The sequence below is a fragment of the Vigna umbellata genome, chromosome 8 (assembly GCF_029865625.1).
Source record: "Vigna umbellata cultivar VRB3 chromosome 8, Vumbellata_1.0, whole genome shotgun sequence".
NCBI lineage: Eukaryota > Viridiplantae > Streptophyta > Magnoliopsida > Fabales > Fabaceae > Vigna > Vigna umbellata.
The window spans coordinates 16,857,421-16,880,909 of NC_142172.1; the positions used below are offsets into that span (position 1 = coordinate 16,857,421).

The window sequence follows — 23,489 nt, forward strand, 5'->3', positions numbered from 1 at the left end:
ATGAAATTTTAAAGAGACCTAAAAAGTTTCCCGAAATGACGGATCATGATAAAATGAAGTCTAGAAGTCTTTCAAAATGAAGAGCTATATAACATAAGAGCTAGTAGAAATCCTAAGCACTAGGTGCTGGGTCTTCCTCAACTTCCAAAGCTTGCTCCAAAGGTACATCATCACCTACTGCTCACATCCAAAGGATTGGATGATCATCGCAAGGGGAAAGCAAACACATGCAACACATACAAATGCAAGGGTGAGCTAGGTCTCAAACAATCATACAATTCATTTTCAACCAATCTAGCATTTACCAGAATATCCATACACATAAGTCATCATAAACATTAGCATTTATTTCATAAAACTCATCAAGACAAGCATCCTATCATGTTAAGACTCTAGACACGTCCGGACATAGAATGTATGTAGAGCTGGGGCGGGTTGTGCACTTGTGATGGCCTCTACTGCTTTGCAAAGCCATTGCCGAGGGGTTCCACCCGACCATACACAAGGCTAATCCGTTACCGCGGAATAGACCTCCAGTGATAGCGTCTACCCTAGGACCTCCCACTACTCCCACCACACGCGTCACTCCTCTCTAAGTGAGAATGAAAGACCGTTGGAGTGTTAGGGATAACCCCCCATATGGAAGCCTCTTACATTCATTCAATACACTAACTGATCCCACCGAGAGATCTAATTTCCGATTAAATCCGACCATTTTAAATGTCATGATATTCCTTTTGGATCGACAATGTACATCATAAACCACTTATAACCACACACTTTCAACCAATTTGGATCACATGAAAATGCATTCATAAATTGTAACTGAAATATTTAAATAACATAGCTTACTGGAATGAGAGGAAATAAAACAGAAAACACCACCACTTAAATGGACGAACCCTGTTTGGACGGACGCCAAAAGCACTTGGACGAACCCTATTTGGACGAACGTCAAAAGCCCTTGGGCGAACACTGTTGGGACGAACGTCATACACCCTTGGACGGACACTGTTTGGACGAACGTCATACACCCTTGGACGGACACTGTTTGGACGAACGTCATACACCCTTGGACGGACATCAAACACTAGGTCGAACGCCTCCAATATGAACGCTCGCTACTACTTATGGACGCTCGCTACTAATTCAGCCCCTGACCGAACGCTAATTAAACCTTCAACTGACCGAACGCTACTCAGCACATGGCATGACCGAGCGTTCAACTCCGACATGGACGAACGCTCAGTTTGCACATTCTGCAGAATTTAATTCTGCAGAATTCTCAGAATTCTGCAGACTGTATCAGAATCTCCCTTGGCCATTTCTAACCACTTTTCTCAACTTCTTAGACTCTTAATTCTCGTTTTAGACTTAATTAAACTTATCCAAATTATTCTAAACATTTCTACTACCATTTTTAAGTGATTAAAGTTCACTTTCAGCCCCAAAACACTAACTTCAACAACTTAGGGACCCAAATTTGATTCTTACCACTTTGCACCTATCTTGACCAAATTAGTGACTCAAACAAGTCACAATACAGTGGGTGAAACTGTCCCCACAGTCCAAAAACATGACAAACCTCATTTACTCAAAATCACTACCTCACTTCCTCCAAAATGACCAAAAAGTGACCTTAAGACACTTGATTTTCCTTCCTATCAACACCACAACAAATTTTACACACCAAAACAGTTCCAACATACATAATTCATCACTCAAAATCATCCCAAACAGTTCATATCCATCAATCACCAAATTCACGTAACACTCACACTTCCATACATGCATTTCAAGTTAGCAAAATTCAAAATTATGCTTCCAACAACATACCAATTTGAAAATCATCATGCATTCACGTCATACAACTAAATCGAAAAAGAAGAACTAGCTCCCCTTACCTCTAGTGTAGACAACCAAGCTCAAGTAGGAACCCTAGACCACTTGCTTGCACTTTCAAAATGTTAGAATCACCTATAAATCATCAATTGATGATAGAAAACGAATCTTAACACCAAATAGAAGCTAGATTATGGAAGAAAACGAAATGGGTTGCATGCAACAAGTTCAATCACATGCTTACAACCCTAGGGCACATGAGAAAGGGGGTTTTCTTACCGGTTCTGATTAGAGAAAAGGATCGACTAAGAGCAAGACCCGCTACTTTGTGATCGTTGGGGCGGCACCTAATCGAGAATTTAATGGTTCAGTGTGAAGAATGAAAAGGGAGAAGATATAGGAGGAGGAGAGAGCTTGCAGGAAGAGGAATGGTTTCTCAGACAAGAGGAATGAGTTAAAAATCAATGTTTCAAAACTAATGTAATTTTATTTTAAAGTACTCAACCTCTCATCTTTTGCCACTTGTCATCCCCTTTTTGCTGACTCAAATCCAAGTCCTTACATAAATATCATCTTATAAATGAATTGGGTTGAATTAGGTTTAAAGTTCACTTATTAATAATTATATGAGTAAATTACTACTTTTGTATTAAAGTTTTGTAATATTAAAAATAGGTCTGAATTTTTGTGATTTAGTATATTAATTTAAGTGATAAATTTTAATTGTTGAGCTTGACATATATTTTTAAACATATTTATCATCATCATTATTATTCAAATTAAACTATTAGATATAATTGACGTTGTAGATATTGATTTAAAGATTTTAAATTTCATAAAATAATCACATTTGTGCTTTTTTATATTACAAATATATATATATATTATATATATATATATATATATATATATATATATATATATATATATATACTTTAACTCTTTGAAATGAATTATTAAATACAGCCTTTATACATAATTTTATTTAGACATTATTAGTGTAATTATTTATTAGGTAATATCAATTTAAATTTTACATACTAAAATATAAGAGAATATTCAATAATACAAATATATATATATATATATATATATATATATATATATATATATATATTATAATTTAATATAAATATGTTTTATTATTGATAGTTTTTAAAACATTAAATTATTTTTTTAAATGATTATATTTTACAAAATAAAATTAAAATAAATTTTTGAAATTTAATTTTATTAAGTGACTAAGTAATGAAATATCATAAAAGAAAAGAAAGTAGCGTAGAAAAAATAATTAATATGACAAAATATTAAATGACAAAAAAATTCGCAATGAAGATTCTTATCAACAGAATAAACATAAATAAGAAGGTAATTTTTCTAATATCATATTTTATTATATTATAATAGATAATAAATATTAGTTTAATTTTTACATAATAAATAATAAATAATTGATTAACAAAAATTGTTTTCTCTTTAAATAATTAATTAAGTACAAACATGTGATTCCAATTCATTACTTGATATGTTGAATTAGGGAGTTATATGAGTTAATGAGTTAAAATAAATAAATTTATTTTCTTCTTCTTCTTAAGATATAAATGCATGATTATGAATATATAAAATATTAGTATTTCTTCTACAATTTTATATATATAACTATTTTATAATAACATTAGACAGATTTACATTATCAAGTAGCGTTTGTAGTCCAACGGTTAGGATAATTGCCTTCCAAGCAATAGACCCGGGTTCGACTCCCGGCAAACGCATTTTAATTATTGTATATTTTTTATTTATCTAATTACAAAATTATTTCCTTTACTATATATTAATTATTATTGAATTTCTTTCACTTGCTTTTTATACATGTCTCATACCCCTTTGTCCTTCAATTCTTCTATTTCAAATATTTCACTCCTTTTATTTTTTTTTATGTTGGTGATAAGTGACTCCTAAAACATTCTTATGTAAGTATTAATTAATATATCTCAAACTAATAATAACCATCTTTTAATAAATTTATTATATCTCAAAATCAATCTTCTTACTTTTGTTTAAATTTAAATATTTTTATCTAATTGGAAAAAATTCCCTTTACTATATATTTATTATTATTTAATTTCTTTCACTTTTATACTATCTTTCATACCCCTTTGTCCTCCCATCTCTTCTATTTCAGATATTTCTCTCCTTTCACTTAGGTTGGTATATGTCTCCTTCACAATGTTTTTTCATTTTTTTATATTCGTGATGAGTGTGTCCTAAAACACTTTTATTTAAGTACTGATTAATATATCTCAAACTAATAATAACCATCATTTAATAAATTTATTATATTATAGGTTAGTGTTACTCCAAACACCAACATATATTTATACAAAAAAAATTCATTGAACGAAAGATATTTGAATAATAAAACTTATTTTAGTTCATTTTAAAATATAAAAGAAATATGATTCATTTAATCGTAATATCACTAAGCAAACATTGTTTTTAACGTTTATATATGCTCTAGCTAAGATATAATATTTAAGTTTAGTATTACTTTAATTGTAATCTTTGTTAATATTTTTTAGAAAAGTGACAAGATCCAACTTGAATAATTTTTAAATGACAGTTTTTCCTTCACCTCCATAATTTTTTTTCGATTTTACATTTTTTTAGATTGTATAATTTAAAAGTTATTTTTTGAAATAACTTTGAAATTGGGTAATCCAAAAATTAAAAAAAAAATTATATAATCTAAAAAAACTTTTCATTTGACAAGATTAGTGTACAAGGTTTCTGCAGCAGTTTATGGAACACTCCACTAAATAAAACATGTCGTAAAATGAGAATGTGATTTCTAGAAAATGTTTCAGACTTCACTGATGCAGGAAGCATAATGGAATATGCCTAACTCAAATCCGTAAATCGAAAATGAAATCCTTAGAACTTTTTCTAACCCATCCTTCTCCCCCAAAAATTGCACCTCATATAACTTGGGGAATTTTTCAATGTCAGAACACAATCACTACAATTGCAGAGTCCAGGAGAAACCTTAAGAGAAGAATGATTAATCGCCATGTAAGCACCTACTACAATTGCATTGAAAACCAAAACCTTGAAACAGAAGCTCTCTTCTGGCATCGCGTTCCAGGCTGGCATCAATATAGCAGATTCTGAGTTCTTCACCTGCAGTTTACCAAAAGAGAATTGTAGTGCATCAATGCAAATTCAGCAAAAGTATTTCAGATAAGTGGGGAGTAATAAGTTGCTATTTGCCAAGAAGACTAATATTTTTTATTCTAATAATAATATAAATTCTTAACACTTGCTTTGACCTAATTAAATCCCATATTTTATTTACTTATGGTATGGGAAAATGATTATGAATGATACATACATTTCGATGGACCACCAAGAATGACAAAAGTGGAAGTACAACAATGGAACTAATTTTTCTAAGAATGGATCAGTCAATACCGTGTGTCCACTAACCAAAAACCTTGTACAACCATTCATAGCAGAGTCTTTATTTGATGATTTCGCCTAAAGTTTTCCATTAAAAGAAATGATTTCACAATGGATTGTGTTGATTGGAGATTGCCAACTACTGTCAGAAAAAGCCCATGAGCATATTTTTTTCCAAGATCACCAAACAGACTAGTTGCAACCTATAGAATTACAAGAGAAAAGACATTCAGTTAAATAAAGTACACATCCTAGAACAAACCTTCATCAATGTCACGGAGTGCCTTCAATTTTGCATGAGCGTTATCTATCCATATGATGTGTGCATTAGGATCTGTAAACAAATTGACTTAGATTGCCCCTTTCTCAAGGTGGAAAAAAAGATTTATGGTCTAGGAGGTCAACACTGTGTGTGCACGTATGTGTGTCACGTTTTAGTAACAACTTCTCCTAAACATGGAATGCAAATATTTGTTTTCAGTTGGAAATCTTGAGAAAGTAATCAAAGATAGGAAAAGAGAAAAGTCATAGATGAATGAATACAAGAAATTGAGGGAAAAATAAAACTGTACTCACCACAATCATGATTGTAGAAGGACGGAAGTATATAGACAGCATTTCCAACAGCAGCCTCAGCTTCGACAGATGCAACAGCTAATGAAAGAAGATCTTCATACAGTCCTCCGACCAACTCAATGCGAAATGCATTGATTCGAATTCGAGCCAAAACATTAATGTACCATTGCTTGGTTAAAACTTTTTAAATGTTAAGAAAAATAGTCTCTCAACTTACATCTCTTGTGTTTGTGCAGTACTTCGTACAAAATGTTCTTGACAAAAGAAGGATACAGGCAATATGATCATCTCCAATAAGTGCCTCCGCAAAGGCATTCCTTAGCAAGACAAACTCTTCTTCCATCTGAAAAATGACGCTATGCATAAACAGATCACAGGAGCAAAAAACTGAAGCCAAATTAGATTCCAATTTAAACAGCAATAATTCTATCCTCATGCTGTAGTGAACAATTTATATAAAAGGTGACCACTTATAGCAGAAAGCTGTGCTAGGAACAAGTGAAAAAAGCTGTGTTGTGCATCTATCATTCAGATGTCCACAAGAAAATTAATTGACTTTCAGAATCAGGTTATCATTGTTTTTAGAAGAAACCAGCTATCTAAAATAACCAGCATTTGAATTTTGTAGTCATTATCCTAAACTTCTAATTGTCTCACCTTTGATACCATCTCAGGAGTAAAATTGGCAGGCTGGAGTATGTCAAGAGTGTCACTTCTGGCATCTCCTGCTATGACCATGCAAGCCAATCGCTTTACCAGAAAGGGATACTTCAAACCACGAGACCTTTGTGAGAAGATTAGGAAATTGTCACTTATATATTTTAGATACAGTAAAATACTAAATGATAAGCTAAGATGTTAAGTTTTAACAAACACCAAAACTGTTTCAAAAATTTTATCAACAGCTGACAAAAGCATTTGTTGAAAGGATTGGTGACAAAACAAGTCACGCAGGATGGTACGCCTTTGGAACCATTGTGAGAAGATAGAAATCGAGAAAGAATATAATGAATAGAATGTGTCACGTACATGCATGATTATTTATATTTAGTATAAATTGGTAAGATATTTCCGCCATCATGTCTCCCTATTGACTGCAATTAAATCATATCTCTAACCACATTCAATAAGGTTAAGAAAGGATGAATATATACAACTTTTTTTTGCGAGGGTTCAAGAATTGTAGTGCATAAAACCTAATAGGATTACTAAGGAAATCAAAGAGAAAATTAATTCCAAAAAGAATGAATACAAAATTATGTTATAAATCTGTCCAAAATATTGTTGAAACCCGTCTCAATTGAAGATGCCAAAAATCTGATGCTAGAGAAGGAAATCTCATACCCACAATAGTCATCAAAAGCCACCCAATTTGCTTTCATCTCAACATCGTAATATCCCTAAGTAACATAACAAATCTAAAAATAAGTACACATCTACAGACAAGCAAAAACTTAAATATGTTCACTGCAAAACTACTTCATTGCATTTTAAAATTCGGGTTAATTGTTGAAGCTGATCATGCAACACATGAGACCTTACAAATTACTTATGGCATATAAGCACAAAGTCAGATACTAATTGTCACTATACAAGACCTTACAAGTAGTTAGCCCTTTTACAAGTATTAAAAGTTAAATTTGGTACATGCAGCTAACTAAAGAACATTTTTTGGCAATGTAGATATTAAGTTAAAAGATGTTTTATATGTCTCACAACTAACCAATAGTCTACAGACCCTAAACGATGTTTAGGCCTGGTGATGTTTAGACCAGTAGAACAACCTAAGTAAACAGACCCTATCCACAAGACCTCCAGTTATTCAGGGCCTTCAGATTTTGGAGAAAGTACAATATACAAGACCTCCAAATTATTCAGGGCCTTCAGATTTTGGAGAAGGTACAATATACAAGACCTCCAATCATTAAGATTTGGTGGATAAATTTACTTCAAAAAGAGCTAGAAGGATAACCTTTTTTTTTTTTATGTAGCAGGTTGTGTTAGTTTGATACTCTGTTTGGATATTATTATCAACATAAATAAAGAAGTCAAAATTTTGTGTGCTTTATTAAGTAAAAATATAATCATATTACAACATTTTGAAATATTAAAATTGTGCTATTATTTTTAAATATTAGGGGATCCAATTTTCATGGTGGTTAGAACAAGATCATCAAAAAGTTTAAGATGATCACGATGATGCTCTCTGATCAGAATTGGAGCTTCTCCTTTGTAATCAATCCAATAAACAACATTAATGATGTATTTGGTTTTGAGTAAAGAAATAGAGAGAATCGAAATATAAAAGAAATAAGTTGAGAGAAAAAAAAAACTGGATATTTAATTATTGGGTAAAGTAGAAATATGAGAAACAGAACAGAAGCATTTGAAAGTAGTATAACTTAATTAATTTAATACAAAATATAAAATTATACAAAAATAGTTAAGAAATAGTAGAATGACTCCCAACATATTTATAAAATAAATGCTCGTTCTCTTCTCCAACCAAACTAACCAAATTATTTCACTTATTGGCGCTCTCTCTCTCTCTCTCTCTCTCTCTCTCAATGTTCTATACCAAAGAAATCTGAAGTGTTATCCTATAAAATGAGATGAAACTCATGATGAGGGAAGATGGAAATGCGAAAAGTTACCTTTTAATTCACTTCTAACTTTAATTTCAACTCATTGTTTACTCAATTATTTTAAATTTTAAAAATACCTTAAAAATGTTCAATTCTTAACTGAACACATTTTTAAATAAACAAATATCAATTGGTAAAAAATATTCACCAAAATTGTTTATGATAGTATAAGGGAATAACACGTTTATAATCCACGAAATAAAATTCTGCATAATAAGTTCTTTGCTAATTGTTATTGCGAAACAAAACTCCTCTGAATAAGAATGTTACTGATAATGCCTCTAACACAGTATCCAAATATTCACTACTTTGAAGGAGATTTTGCGCATAATGCGTGAGCATAAAATTTGAAAGACGAGAGATAAAGAACCTTGGATCGTTGGTGACAGTGTTGGCTGCAAAAAGGCGCGCGGAGTGGTTGGGAGTTGGAGAGCGCGGCGAGACAGGAGTAGCAGGAGGCGCGGCCGGAGTAGGGATGGCAAACGGCGGGGCTGGCGGTGTGGACGAGGTCGGCGGCCGCGATGGGGCGCGTGGCGAAGACGGCGCGGCCGACGGACTCGGTGAGCGCGACTCGGATCGGAGGCGGAGATGGCGAAACTGTGGAGAATGAGAAATAGAAGGAGAAGAGGGGAAACTGTTTTCTGAATAAGCGGCGTGAGAATGAAGAGAACACTGCCATTTCTTATTCTCCGACGACGGACACTCTTCTAAACTAACTAGTTCCCTCTGATTTAATAACATTAACATCATATTTTAACAACTTTATTTAAATTTTTTTTTATAATAGATTACTTATAATATTAAATCTTTTACTTGTTCCTATTTAGCGTGAGTTTTCCATTTATATTTTCGTTTTATAAATTTTGTCAATTTAATTATTTATATTAAAAAATTGACTAAATTGGGTCTCTACTGTTAAACCGTTAAATTGACTTAATAATGTAAAGTTTTTTTATCACATGTCATATTAACATACGTGATATTTGATAAAAGAAACATTTTAGAAATTGGATTTGGAAAACTCCACCACTACTGCGCACCTCGAACACCTCCATTGTCATCCCCAACTTCTCCTTCTTTCGCTCCCTACATCTTTCACCGTCTCTCTGACTTTGATGCATGAAGATGGAGGTGGAAGAAGATTGTGAAAACTTGAAAAAAAAAATTATCAAGTGTAAAGAGAAGAATGCGAAGAGGGTTATGTAAGTCTAAATAAAAGGTTTGGTCTTTGCTGCTGATGTTCATCTCTGCAAGTTTCAGCATTTGGGTTTCCCTCAGATTAAATAAAAATAGGTTTTTTTACAGTAAATTCTCTGCTTTCATTTCATTCTAAACAATGTTTAGATGTTCTTATAAAAGATTATATATATATATATATATATATATATATATATATATATATATATATATATATATATATATATATAATAATCAGATACTCTTTTTGTACTTTTGCAGATTGCTCGATTAGATTTTGCCGTGGGAGATAATCAAATTCTGCATAAACTTATTAACTGTTGATGTTTGAGCGTTTGATGAACTCCTTTTTTTTTTCCTTTTAAAAAGGTTCCAAAGATTACACCAGCATCAAGTCCAAAACCCAAATCCCCCAAAATCCCTCCACCAAAACCACCCAAAAAAGCCCCTATTTCGTCATCACTACTGCCATTATTGCTACCCTAACGTTGTCGAGAATGACCACCTGGTCATCCGAGGGGACGACGCACATGGAGATTCAGACGATCTTGTAATCGTCGGCGAGGGGGCTGAACCCGAATTCAATGTAGTTGAAGGCCAAAATGTTTGCAGATGGGAACCTGTCTGATTTGACGAGTGGCTGGGTTGAGGATGGATAGGGCGGTGTTGTGGCGGAGGCAGAGGAGGCCGTTGCAGGAGGTGAGGATCTTGGCGGTGAGGGAAAAGATGTGGGAGAGATGGGTTTCGTGGATGAGGTCGTGGTGGGGTCCGATGATGCAGGTGGAGAATGGTTTAAAATGTTTCTTTTATAAAATGCCATATAAAAGGGTTATTTAATAAAAAACCCATGTGTAAGCTACGTCTCAAGCAAAACTTATAAGATGAGGATCACAAATAGAGACAACTAAAGGGTTTAAACCATAACATGACCATCATATTTTAACAAGTTTTTTTAACAATTTTTTTGATAATAGACTATGTATAATTATTTTATTGTTTTGTATATCTGAAATGGATCAATTATATGCTAACATATAAGTTATTGTAAAAAAGTAGTAAAAAAAATTGTTAAAATGACATTTTTCTTGATAATAATATTGAATCAAACACTTTTATATTTATTTGACATATATTTAAACATAATATAAGGAAAAAAATTCCAAAATAATAAATTTTTGTATTTTTACTAAAAAAAAAAGTAAAAGATAAAAAGAATAGTAACAAATGTAAAAATTGTAGGTATTTCAGAAATGAATATCATTTCATTTCTGTCAATTGTTCATAATGTTTTAAACAGCTTTTACTATAGTAGTTAGGCTTATTTATGCCTATCATCTTTAATGGTATAAAAGTTTTTGTTTGAATATAATTTTTTTACACTATCAATCATAATTACTGTAACTTTCAAATCAACTACTTTAAAAGTTAATATTATATAACAATTTAAAAAAAATATTTTTTCTTTTGGTTTTTTTAATTTTAAGATTAGTACAGTAACCACTCTACATTACATAAAAAAAAGGAACAAATTTGACTTCATACAAAAGACAACCTCATATCTTATCAATACAACACTCAAAACAAACAAAAAAAAAACTCCATATGAACAATCAATAGCTAGGATCTAAAACCCCAGAATGTGATACAATTACAGAAGCATTATTATACATGTTAAGAGACAATTAGCATCATCATGAAGCATTAGTTGCTGAAAATAAAAGGAGTAAAGAGTTACAAGTTTGCATAGAAAACATCATCATCTGAACTAGAATCTGTGTGCAGTTCCTGAGGTGGTATGAAACAGTCCAAGGACAAGCCTGGAACATTGAATGCAACATCATCAATGATCCATGACTCCTCCAACCTTGTGATGGCTGGTCCAGTCTTGAGGTTGTCACCAAACCTGGTGATAAGTGCAGTTGATGAGCCAGCATGTGCAATCATCACACCATCCACAACTCTGTAGTCTTCAATTTTCGTTGACATTGTGGTTTCCCAGTATGTGGGATGAGAGCCTGGTGCTTGAATCCTGGTCAGATAAGAGTCCTCCAGAAACACCAAAAGTCCACTTCTTTGGCTGAAGTAACCAAATATGGCATGCTTTATCATCTCAGCTGTGTTGTCACTGCGTTCAACAAGGTCCTTTTGATCAGCTGAGAGTTTTAGCACAAAACAGTCCATGCCTAAGATTTGTTTCTCCCCCATGTATTGTGCTGCACAGAACACACCTGACACTGCCAAAGGGTCTAGTCCCTTAAGAACACAACCACTCAAATCAGTACCAAATACCACAGATACCAAGAGACAGTTATTCATGATGATGAACTCAGAAATTTAGATTTTCTGATCAATTTTTCTGTGTTATGTGTTTTAAAATACATCCATATGGATACTGATTTTGATGTAGACTATGAATTCAGTCTCACTGCAGAGTGGACCCAGAAGCTAGAAAATCACATTACATTCAACTCTTATTTAAGGACTCTTAATTGAAAAGTTAAGTCAAAATAATCACATGTCATGGTTAGATGGAATAAATTAATGAAATAATGAAAAGGAAACACAGGAATTTGGTTAGATGGAATAAATGAATGAAATTTAGTAGGTAATCAAAGATTCATTAAATTGGCCGGTGACATATGTTGAAAGCTCTGCATTAATTAAAATGAACTATAGTGTTAATTGGCATTTATGGCTATTTAAACAAATCAAAAGTATTTGATTTGATTAGATTACAGTACACTTGTATTATATGTGTCAAAAAACAGATATGTTTATATGTTACAAATCAACAATCATTTTTCTGTGATTTTTTTTGTCAAAATAAGTTCCAAACACCATGTTAAAACAAAAGGGGTTCTTCCCTTATCCTTTATGCTATTCTATAACACTGTACCCCACCAATTCAAAGGAACCAAGGATTAGGTCATAAGTCATACCAGTAATTTTTTACAATGAGAAAACTGACATAATATTTTCAAATTATCATCATTATGTCCTTAAATTAACAGTTACCTATGCATAACATTATACCAACCAACATAACAAGACCAGTAACAAACACAACACCAAATCTGTTGGAAAATTTAAAACAAGACATAGTGACTTCGTGATGATGATGAAGGTGAAGAAGAACTTGCCTGAAGTGCACGGCGGAGTGGCCGGACGCCGCCTTTGGCGGCGTGCACGCCAAGCCAAGGGGTGTGGCGCCAAGCAATGGCACCGTTGCTACCAGCCAGAACCTTTTGACCACCCAAAACCAGCTCTATCTGCCACTTATCTGGAACCATCTGCCACATCACAAAACACCCTTTCTCCAAATTATTACCACCATTGGTGGATCCAAGATCATCCACCACATCCATCGTCACTTTCCCCGTTGTGAACACATTTTTCACTGTCCCCTCCAGCTTCTTACACCCTGTTGCAGCCCTGAAGTGTTGTATAATGTACTGTGCCGAAGATGACACCTATTATTACACGACAAAACAAGAAAAATATTTATTGTAATGCCTCTTTCTTTCTCCTTTAGACAATACATCAACCTTGCATATTTAACCACACCCTTTACAGCAATCACATGGTAACATGATGAAATCGCTGGCATACACACAAAGATTAAAGATGCTCCTTCCAGGTCAGAAAGTAACCCTTTCAGCTAACTTTCTAATCTCGATCAACAAAGCAAATCACCGTGCTTTTTTAAAACACGTACCAAAAAACCCTTCACTTTTCATTGACAAACAAAACCCATCAAGAGAAAAAGAACACATGGTGTATTTTTTTCTAGTAATCGTCTGTGTTCATAAAAAGTTTTCTTTTTTCTTGGTTTCAACAAGGCATTCTTCTTGGAGAAAATAATCTTGTTTTAGATATACCAAAAAGTGAACACTTGTTTCAAAAAAAGATTGATGCCGGTGAGATATATATAGCTTATAACAGAAGTTCTGGAATGACAGCAATACCAGCAGCTTCTCTTGCATGGTGCATTAGAATTCAGAACAAAAGAGAGTGAGAAAAAAAAGAGAGAAAGAAGAACAGGCCTTGCCTCATTGAGAGGTGATAAGGGGTGGACAGGAAGAGGAAAAAGAGGACAACCCAAGACACTGAGAAGGATCTTGAGATTAGACTTCTTGTTGAAGACAAGGGAAAAGTGAGTCTTGATCCAGTTCCAGTTTCTCCATGATTGAAGACACTTCTTTGAGTTGTTGTTTGCTTCATTTTCTTCATTGATGGGTTCTTCAGATAATGGTGCAAGTCTACCCATGAGAGCTTCTTCTGGTTGTTGAAACGTGAGACGCACAACACAGAAAGAGGAAAATGCGTGGGAAGACTTAAGACAATGCTTCAAAGGAACAACACACTGTTAGCAGTTGTTGTTGTTGTTGTGTTGTGTAGGGGGTTGATGACGCGCAGGATGAGAAGGTGCGGTGCACGTGGAGAAAAAGAAAGGGAGAAAAAAAAGTGAAAAGGTTTCACCATAGTTAAGTGGGAGATTGAATGTTATGATGTGACAGAAAGGATGAAGTTATAAAGAGAGTGAAAAGAAAGAAGTGAGAAAGATGAGATAAAATAGAAGTTTGATTCAGCTTTTGGTCTGCCTTATTATATGGTCAGTGATCTGATGCAGTAATATCATAATCTGTTTATGAATGGTTAGAGGAAATTTATCATACATGGAATAATAATCAATGGTTCAATCATAAAATTGAAATAAAAATACATTTAAGTTGTGTTTGGATTAATGTTTTATTTGAATTGGAGTAAAGTGTTGATAAAAAGAACATGATGAGAATGGAGTATAAAGTGAAATTTATTAAATTGAGAAAAAGTGTTAAGATTTAACTGATGTATAATATTATGGTTTAGTTTAAAAGTAAATATAAATTAAAATTAAGATATGGTTAGTTATATATTGATTCATTAATAAAAATATACTTTTTTGTTAATAATATTTTATGAAGTTATATTCAGTTCAGGAATACTTAAATATTTTTAATATAGTTTTATGTTGAAAGATAACCTTAATTTATGTTTTAATATTTATCCTATACGAAACAAAAGTTAAAAACATTAATATCAAATTAATATTCATAAATTTTGTGAGTATTTGTTAAGAATATTTTGTCAATTCAAAATTTTTTAAATATTTCTTTTTATTTTTATCTAATTATTATTTTTATATAATATTTAATTTTTTTATTTTTACCTGATATAAAATTTAGACTTACATTTTATTATATCATAATGTACTAACACAGTCATTAAAATTTTTTAAAAAATTATTAGAAAAATGTTATATATATATATATATATATATATATATATATATATATATATATATATATATATATATGGGGTTTGCTAATGCGCGTACGCCTGTTTTTCAGTTACATTTTAGCAATGTGTACCGGGTTTTAATAGACAAAAATATTCTTATATATCATGGATTCTAAGTTTTAAGGTTAAGGGTATTTTAATAATTTTCATTCTCAAAACTAAAAAAAAAGGAAAGAAACCCCCAAACCCTTACTCACCTCTCTCATTCCTCTCAACCCTTTCTCTTTCCTCTTTCTCACTCCAATCTTTTCTCTGTCATCCCTAGTGTAATCCCAATTGAAAAAATCAGAAACACTTGTTAAACAATCTTACAAAAAATTGATTTTATAATGAGTTTTCATCTTATAATTTTTGTTTTATCTAATTTTATCCAATTTTCACAAGAATAAAGGAATTGGTAATTGACCTGGAAAAAATCAGAAATACTCACTGTTAAACAATTTCTTACAAAAAATGATTTTATAATGAGTTTTTATTTTATAATTTTTGTCTTATCTAATTTTATCTAATTTTCACAAGCATAATGACATCAAAGGAATTTGTAATTGGCTTGGAAAAAAAATTAGAAACACTCAGTTGTTAAACAATTTCTTATAAAAAATGACTTTATAATGAGTTTTCATTTTATAATTTTTGTCGTATATAGTTTTATCTAATTTTCACAAGCATAATGACATCCGAAAGAATTGGTAATTAGCCTGGAGGATTTTTTTTAGAGATGATGATTCAATAAATACAGATGATGAAATTAGAGAGGTTAGTGAAGATGATGAAATTGAACAGATCTTGAATGAACCTTTGCCTTGAAGGTGAATATGTCAATGACTCAACTCTTTACAAAGGGTAAATTTTTTAAAGGCAAGTGTTTCTGATTTTTTCAATTGGGGCTACAGTAGGGATGACAGAGAAAAGGTTGGAGTGAGAGAGACGAAAGAGAAAGGATTCAGAGGAATGAGAGAGGAGGTGAGTAAGGGTTGGGGGTTTCTTTTTTTTTTTTTTAAATTTTGAGAATGAAAATTATTAAAATACCCTTAACCTTAAAACTTGGAATCCATAATATATAAGGGTATTTTTGTCTACTAAAACCCGATATACATTGCTAAAATGTACCAACTGAAAAACAGGCGTACGCGCGTTAGCAAACCCATATATATAACTTCAATTCAATTATATAAGAGATTAATATTAATTTTATGATTTTTTATATAGTATTTAATGTTGTTATTTGTACTCAATAGAACTTAGATAAAATGAAAGATATTTTAAGTATTCAATTAATATTAGTGTAATTCTAAAATATAAAACTAAAACTTATTTTTTAATGTAATGGATGAAAAAAAGTACATTTAATCCATTTTAAACATTATACATCACATACTTTATAATGATGAGTGAATTATGGATTTAAACTAAATGCATATGAAAGTTTTAATTAGTAAACAGATACTCAAAAAGTGACAGAGAAGATGACTCCATATGTGGACAACTCTAAAGGAACTGAAAAATATAAAACTATGTTAATTTGAAATTTGAGAATTCACATCAAACTTTGTTTTCCAAAAAGCTTCACTAAGGGTGACACTTTAGCTAATAACTTTACCAGTTGTTCATGCTTTCTTCATCTTTTTAGATTATAAATAAAAAATAATCGTCAAGAGCATAGTTCTTCTCTAACTTTCCATCATTATTTCTCAGATTGTTATCGTTTTCAACTAAATTGACAAAAAAAGAAACTGAAATAAAATTAATAAATTATACCACAAGAATTTCTCCTATTTTGCGATTTTTGTTAAATCTTTTACAGAATTTCGTAAAAAGTAAATTTTGTAATTAAATATTTACATAAAAATCTCACAGAATTTAAAAATTCTAAAAGTTATTATAAATAAAATATAAATACTTTACCTGCAAATTAAAATTAGTATTTTACATAACATGCATCATAAACCCTAATATCATTGAATCAAGCCTACTGGAACAACTTTGCATGTCACGTGCTGTGCGTATTTTCTAAAAAAAAGTCCCAAAGCATGAAAAGTTGAGCATGACGTAAAACATATAAATGCAATAATTTTTAAAAAATTATGTTTAACACTCCAATTCACATATATAAAACTCATTGAAAAAGAAATTATATTTAAGTTGGATATGAATGGATATCATACATTTATATATATGATATAATTTTGGTTTAGATTTCACTATTGAAATTTTCTTTTCAATTGAATTTTTGTGTTTGTATTTTTTTAATTAGTTATTCATTGATAACTCTGTTAAGAAACTGACAAAGAAAAATGTGATAATAATGAAAAGTTTAGAGATTTAACTAAAAAATATTGAAATATATGTCGGAAATATGTGACTCATAAATTAATTGTTATGAAATTTTAGATTAAAGATAATGTTTTTTTTAAATTGAATATATACATTATTAATATTGTATATCAGTAGTTTATATGGAAGTTCAGACAAGTGTGTTCTGATTTATCTTGTTGAATTAATATTTTCATTAGTATTATTCGTTTTTCTAAAAATTAAATTAATTTTTTAAATAGTTGTAAATTACTAATTTAGAAGTAAATTAAGAATGAAAGAAATTATTGGATTCAAAAGCAGTATCTAGAGATTAAAGAAAAAATATTTTGTGAAAGATAAAAAGGAATTTGAGAATTACTTAATTAGTATAGTTAATAAATCACATATTGAAAAGTATATCAGTATATCTCTATTTTATCTACATAATTTAATACTTGAAATTTCATAATATCTTCTTAATGAAGAATATCCTGAAAAAAAAAACATTAATTAGAATATGAGTATATAAAGCATTTCCATTAAAGTAAAAGTTAAAAAAAAAATTAAAAGTGGCATAGAGTAATAGAACTCACCAAAATAAATTAAAATTTCATATAACAACCCTTCTAATCAATGGATATTACTTTAGTTCGTTAAATTTAGAACAATTTTTATTTGAGTCATTTAAATTTAAAAATATTGTTTTAGTTCCTCTAAATTAAGAAAAAGAAATATATTTAAAGTTAAAAAATATGTTAGAAAATAGTAATATTGGAATATCCACTTACCGATGGCTATAATCCTTCAGTAACAACTAGAAGCCTTCGGTAATGTCTACTTACCGATGGCTTAGCGACGACCTTGACACTGTCGGTAAATCCCTTCACCGACCACCACACTTTTATTGTCAAGTCAATTAAAAGTAGTCAGGGAATGTGACATCATATGTGGCTCACTGTTTGCCACCTCACAGAAAACTTAACGATATTGGTTTTTAAGGACTAAAAATACGAGTTTCCAAACTAAGATGATGAAAATGAACAAACCTTTCAAAGAGAGACGAAACCTAAAATCGCTTGATAGTTCAGGAACTAAAAACATGTTTAATTCATTTATTGTATTTTTAATTGATTTGAGATTTGTAATATATTTATATATATATAAAATATGAAATTAGATAAACAAAAATAAATCTTATAAGTCTGAAAAAAAAAAGGTGGACCAATTTGTGTATTATTTATGTGAATGTGTATTATTGGTGAAAAAAAGTGTAGTTTCACCAACTAGTTGGAACGGAAAGAGATATGGAGTGGTTAGTACATGAAAACTGAGTTTTTATGATCTGAGGGCCATCACATATCTAACTTTGTCTTTTCTTCAACTTCAATTCCTTGTAGAAAAATTCTCTTAAGAGAAATCTTTAAGAAAAATAGTGTGATGATATGTCTATAAAGTAAGTTATTACATGGAGTATAAACCAAAGTTATTTAATAAAATACAAGTTCATAGGTAAACTATTCCATAAAAAAAACGCAACTCGAGGAGTTGGTAAAATATTTAACATTATTTCAAATTTTAACATTTGTTTTGGATGCAAAGTTTCCGATCATAATAAAAAACACTCATTTATACTTTTTTTTCCAAACTTTTTATTCTTTTTTAAATTGTGTGGAGATGTACCTATTAAATGTTTAATACTACAGTTCAGTTAGTCTAATAAAATTTTAATTTGTAATAAATATAATTACCTATTTCTTTACCTTATACTTTAAGTTTTGAAATGATCTTATAATTTATATAAACTTAATCATGGTTCACTACCTGATAAGCAAATATTTAATACTACAGTTCAATTAATCTAATAAAATTTTGAATTTGTAATAAATATAATTACTTATTCTTTACCTCATACTTTAAATTTCGAGATGATCTCATAATTTATATTGATCCATACCTGATAAACACTGTGATTCAATACCCGATTACCTATAAACTAAATTAAAATAAATTTCACCGGGAAGTATGGTCTAAGGTCATCTTTTTTATGGTATTTTTTTTCTTTACTTTCATGTCTCTCTTCCATTTTTTTCTCGTATTTTATAAGGAACGTTTTTATAAGTTAAAATATAATAAAATATACAGCAACTTCATCATCAATTTATTTTATCATCCAGAAACAAATGGGTAATTAGAGAGGATGATTCAATGCTTAAAAGATAAGTTGGAGATCATTGGAACAATACCTTGTGAACATAATTTGTTCAATGGTTAAGAATATCAAATTAAAATAGAAGACTAAAAGACTTCTTTGAATAGATAACAATCTTAAATATCAACGGAATACGCTCTTTACTAGCATCAAGTCAACATTCCCAAATTTCAAAGACAATTTCTTTAATAATGTGAGACTATGGTCCACCCTTTTACCTCTTTCTTATTTTTCTTCCTTCATCTTCATTTTTTTCATGTATCTCCCATTCTAATATCTCATCCAGAAACTTCTTCATTTATAAGTTCGATTATCATCTCTTTCAAAAAAATCATAGCCCAGTGAAAAAGAATATATGTGACAGATCAAAACTTAATTTAACCACCGGCTCAATAGAACTATTATAATGGCGTAATTCACTACAGATTCTTTCTACCAAATTAACAAAATACTCACTCTGAATCTAAAGTACATCATCGGCACACAAGATGAAAAAAAACATCAAAGTAGCATTTTCCACCGCACTATTCACCTAGAGTAGCCAGGACTTGCGCTCAAGCTCCTGCTGTAACTTCTGCTTCTGCTGCGGATTCTTGATCCATAAGGTGACCTAGAGTATGATCGATCGCTATATTTTCTGTCCCTTGGTGAGATTGACCTGAATTACAATAAAGGTGGTGAGTACAAACACTGAGCATCATTTACATCAGAAATTATTTAAATTTATTACAAACAAAGCTAATGTAATATCAAAAAACAAAAACCTGTAATGTCGTCTTCGTCTTGGAGAAGACGAATAGTCCGGACTAGGAGAATAGGTTCGAGGCGATCTCCTGTAATCATATGATCGATCCCTAGAGATTGATCAAATTAAAGAATAAAGAAATCAAACATGGAGTAACAATAAAGAAAAGCTTTCATATTGATGTGATCATGTGACTCCACTAATCTATATATCAGCCTTACAACCAAGTGTCTATTTCCTTACCTCCTCCGTTCCCTTGCTCTCATTTCAGAAGGTTTCTTCCTGTTTTCTTCAGCAAACACCACAGTTAACTCGCGACCAAGAAGAATTTGACCGTCCATGTGATGTTTTGCATCCGCAGCATCAGCTGGGTCCACGTACTGGACAAACCCGAAACCTCTTGGATCCCTGTACCATAACATTCAAGATCATCAAATACATTATAGGCATGGTTTAAAAACTAAACACACCAGCATCAGGAGGAAGGTGGGTTTATTGCAGATATCCACAAATATGAACCTGACTCCAAATTATCACAAGTCACTCTCAACACTCCATAGAAATCAATAATAAACACCGCATGGATGCTAACCTTGTAGAAGCCAAAGAATTAATCGAGATTGAACTCTCTTCAAGACTTGAACTTCTTCACAATGAATTCAAACTCAACCTTCCAAACCTTCAAGGATTACTTACTTACCCTTGAATAGAACTCTTATTACTTCTTTCTTCTCTTCAACACAGTACTCTTATTACTTCATTTGTGTCTTCAACTCTTTCAATAAAACAACCAAATTCCCATAAAATAATTGGAGTATTAATTATTACTGAGAAAGAAGTGGCAAAACTAAATACTTATGTAAAAGCCACCACAAATTTCTGAAATCCCAAGGCATAGCTCAACATTGAAAGTTTCATAGTAGTTTAATATCACAAGCAATTTATCAAAGTGGCCGCTGAGAAATCTTTCAATACACAAGGAGCCATGTTTTAGTCAATGAAAAACCACATACCCTGTATAATAATCTCGAGGCAGGTAAACGTCCTTAACAGGACCAAATTGGCCAAATGGACCATGCAGATCTTCCGCCCTTCAAAATGAATAGAAAAGTTTAGCATTACAAACATAGTCGCTCAAAATACTGATAAAATAAGTAACCATTATTTCTTCAGAAATAAAATAATCCAAGCATGTTCGATTCAGCTCCACCACAAAAAGAAGCTCGTTTTTTGCAAAGCTTCTTCATCAGGAAGCTGAGAGGAAAAATGTTCAAATTATATATAGATGTAGTACAAGATGAGAAAAACGTTTCCTTCTCTGAAATACCAATTTTAGGACCAATGATTACTCCATCAAGTACAAAAGATAAGCCAAAGTAACATTCAAGCAACAAAGAAAAAAGCTCAACCATCCTGATCCACATTACACACAATAACAACACTGCAAAAAACCACGGAAAATATAAAAACTTACTGGAAATGCAAAAATCCTTGACAAACATACCTGCAATCTCTGTGAAGGTTTCGAACCAAAAGACTAGTTGGCAAATCTCTATCATGTCCTCTGTATCTGCCCCTAGGGCTGGGACTGCGCCTTCTTCGGCTGTAATGCCTTGGAGGTGACGGACTATAACTGTAGCTTCTTCCCCTCATATTTGATGTTATTTCACCTACACAGACGAAAATACAATGAAAACACACCACAACTCTGGTGAAACAAAAGGCAAAAATTCTAACCAATGCAAAAAAAAAGGAAACAGGTTTAGAGAATCAACTGATTTAAAAATCATAAAACTATTCACGATAAACTTTATCCAGATGGAAATTACTCACGACCAAAATTTCCAAAGAAAACTAAAAGGCAGAAGATTCCACGACCAAGAGAACACCAATTTCGTAAAAACAAATCCGACGATCAACATATCCACCGCCAAGAAAGAAAAAATATAACTAACTTTATCGAGACGGATATCACTTCTAACCCAAATGTAAAAAGGGAAGATTCCATCGCCTTGAGAACAGCAATTTCCAAAACAGTTTTGGAGGATGAAAGTTCAAAACATATAAACCTAATAATTATTAATATGATCCACAACCGAAATTACCTTTCAAGAAGATTAGAAAAAAACAGATCCACTACATAGAGAAGCGCAATTTCCAAACAATTCCGATTGTCAATAAGTCAGCCAAAAAATAGTAATTATCGATTTTATCCAAATGAAAATCCCTTGTCACCAAAAAATACAATCCAAAGAAATTATAAAAAGGAAGAGGAAGTCATGCCTAGAGAACCATAATTTCCAAAACAACACTGGAGAATCAACAGGTTCAAAACAGAGAAAACCTAATCATGTCCGATTCAATTCAGAATAAAATTAAAAAAATAAAAAATAAAAAATAAAACAGAGATTCCATCACCTAAAGATGATAATTATCGTAATTTAATACGAATTAGCAATTTCGTCACAAGCAAATCAAGAAACAAGGATGAGAAAGATGTAAAAATGGAATGAAAAGAATATCAAAGATTTTAACATTACCTTATTGACAATTAGCAAATTACAATCTCTGTTGCAGAGAGATGAGGAGAGAGTTTGATTCCGGGCCCTAAATTCCTTGGCAGTATTTGTAACCTGGCTCTTCTATATTCGCGAAACTTCTCACAGGAAGGTATGATCCAGTACATGCAATTGCACGGGTTACCGTGAGGTTATTGTAATGGGCCTGACAACTTTGAGCCTCTTGTGCCTGTTCTTTGTCTAATTCCCTTTTTTAGCACTTTTTTTTATATATCGAAACTCTATTTGTTTTTAGGTTTAATTACTTAATTGATCCTTATACAGAAAAGGATTTTTTCAGTTTAATATTCGCTTTTAAAAATATTTCTGTTTTATCTGTATAAATTGTATCAATCCAATCTTTTCAATTAAATTGCGTAACGGAGTTAAATCCTAGTAATGTAGACATGACATCTGATTTTTTTCCCTCCTTCTTCTGCTATTCCCTGCAATGTGCAGCTTTTTCTTTCACGTGTAATGTCCAGCTTTTTCTTTCATTATAGTATAATAATTGCAGGATTTTTATTCCTCTTTGCATAATTTTTTCCATTAAATTGACATAATTCTTCTTTCATTATTTTATTTTATTTTATTTCCTAATGGATAGCTCCTCTTTAATATCGCAG

The 23,489-nt window shown here is 31.4% G+C and overlaps 3 protein-coding genes and 1 non-coding gene across 9 annotated transcripts; 1 reads left to right on the top strand and 3 right to left on the bottom strand.

Annotated features, from left to right (window-relative positions):
- The first annotated feature begins 3,542 nt into the window (after positions 1 to 3,542).
- Positions 3,543 to 3,614, top strand: TRNAG-UCC (transfer RNA glycine (anticodon UCC)). Its single transcript has one exon. It is a non-coding gene; the product is annotated as a tRNA-Gly (tRNA).
- Positions 3,615 to 4,666: 1,052 nt separating this feature from the next.
- SDG38 (SET domain protein 38) lies at positions 4,667 to 9,300 on the bottom strand. 5 transcript variants are annotated; one of them, XM_088095981.1, is made up of 7 exons: positions 8,890 to 9,285; positions 6,532 to 6,658; positions 6,148 to 6,217; positions 5,875 to 6,054; positions 5,561 to 5,632; positions 5,311 to 5,440; positions 4,667 to 5,019 (listed from the first exon to the last, which is right to left on the bottom strand). In XM_088095981.1, exons 1-6 carry the CDS (start codon positions 9,267 to 9,269, stop codon positions 5,346 to 5,348), a joined length of 924 nt encoding a protein of 307 aa, XP_087952107.1. In that variant the 5' UTR covers positions 9,270 to 9,285; the 3' UTR covers positions 4,667 to 5,019; positions 5,311 to 5,345. The 5 variants fall into 5 exon arrangements, with proteins under 5 accessions (XP_087952107.1, XP_047171423.1, XP_087952105.1 ...); XM_047315467.2 differs by lacking the exon at positions 5,311 to 5,440 and adding an exon at positions 7,219 to 7,274 and having other exon boundaries at positions 8,890 to 9,260; XM_088095979.1 differs by lacking the exon at positions 5,311 to 5,440 and having other exon boundaries at positions 8,890 to 9,284.
- A 1,974-nt stretch (positions 9,301 to 11,274) lies between these two features.
- LOC124839583 (lipase (DUF620)) lies at positions 11,275 to 14,198 on the bottom strand. Its single transcript, XM_047315454.2, has 3 exons — positions 13,765 to 14,198; positions 12,857 to 13,186; positions 11,275 to 11,969 (listed from the first exon to the last, which is right to left on the bottom strand). The coding sequence occupies exons 1-3, from the start codon at positions 13,981 to 13,983 to the stop codon at positions 11,448 to 11,450; spliced, it is 1,071 nt and encodes a 356-aa protein (XP_047171410.1). The 5' UTR covers positions 13,984 to 14,198; the 3' UTR covers positions 11,275 to 11,447.
- Positions 14,199 to 19,918: 5,720 nt separating this feature from the next.
- Positions 19,919 to 23,002, bottom strand: LOC124839585 (serine/arginine-rich SC35-like splicing factor SCL33). 2 transcript variants are annotated; one of them, XM_047315456.2, is made up of 6 exons: positions 22,846 to 23,002; positions 21,810 to 21,975; positions 21,319 to 21,396; positions 20,549 to 20,713; positions 20,325 to 20,414; positions 19,919 to 20,218 (listed from the first exon to the last, which is right to left on the bottom strand). In XM_047315456.2, exons 2-6 carry the CDS (start codon positions 21,956 to 21,958, stop codon positions 20,089 to 20,091), a joined length of 612 nt encoding a protein of 203 aa, XP_047171412.1. In that variant the 5' UTR covers positions 21,959 to 21,975; positions 22,846 to 23,002; the 3' UTR covers positions 19,919 to 20,088. The 2 variants fall into 2 exon arrangements, with proteins under 2 accessions (XP_047171412.1, XP_087953412.1); XM_088097286.1 differs by lacking the exon at positions 22,846 to 23,002 and adding an exon at positions 22,724 to 22,829.
- Between the last annotated feature and the right edge of the window lie 487 nt (positions 23,003 to 23,489).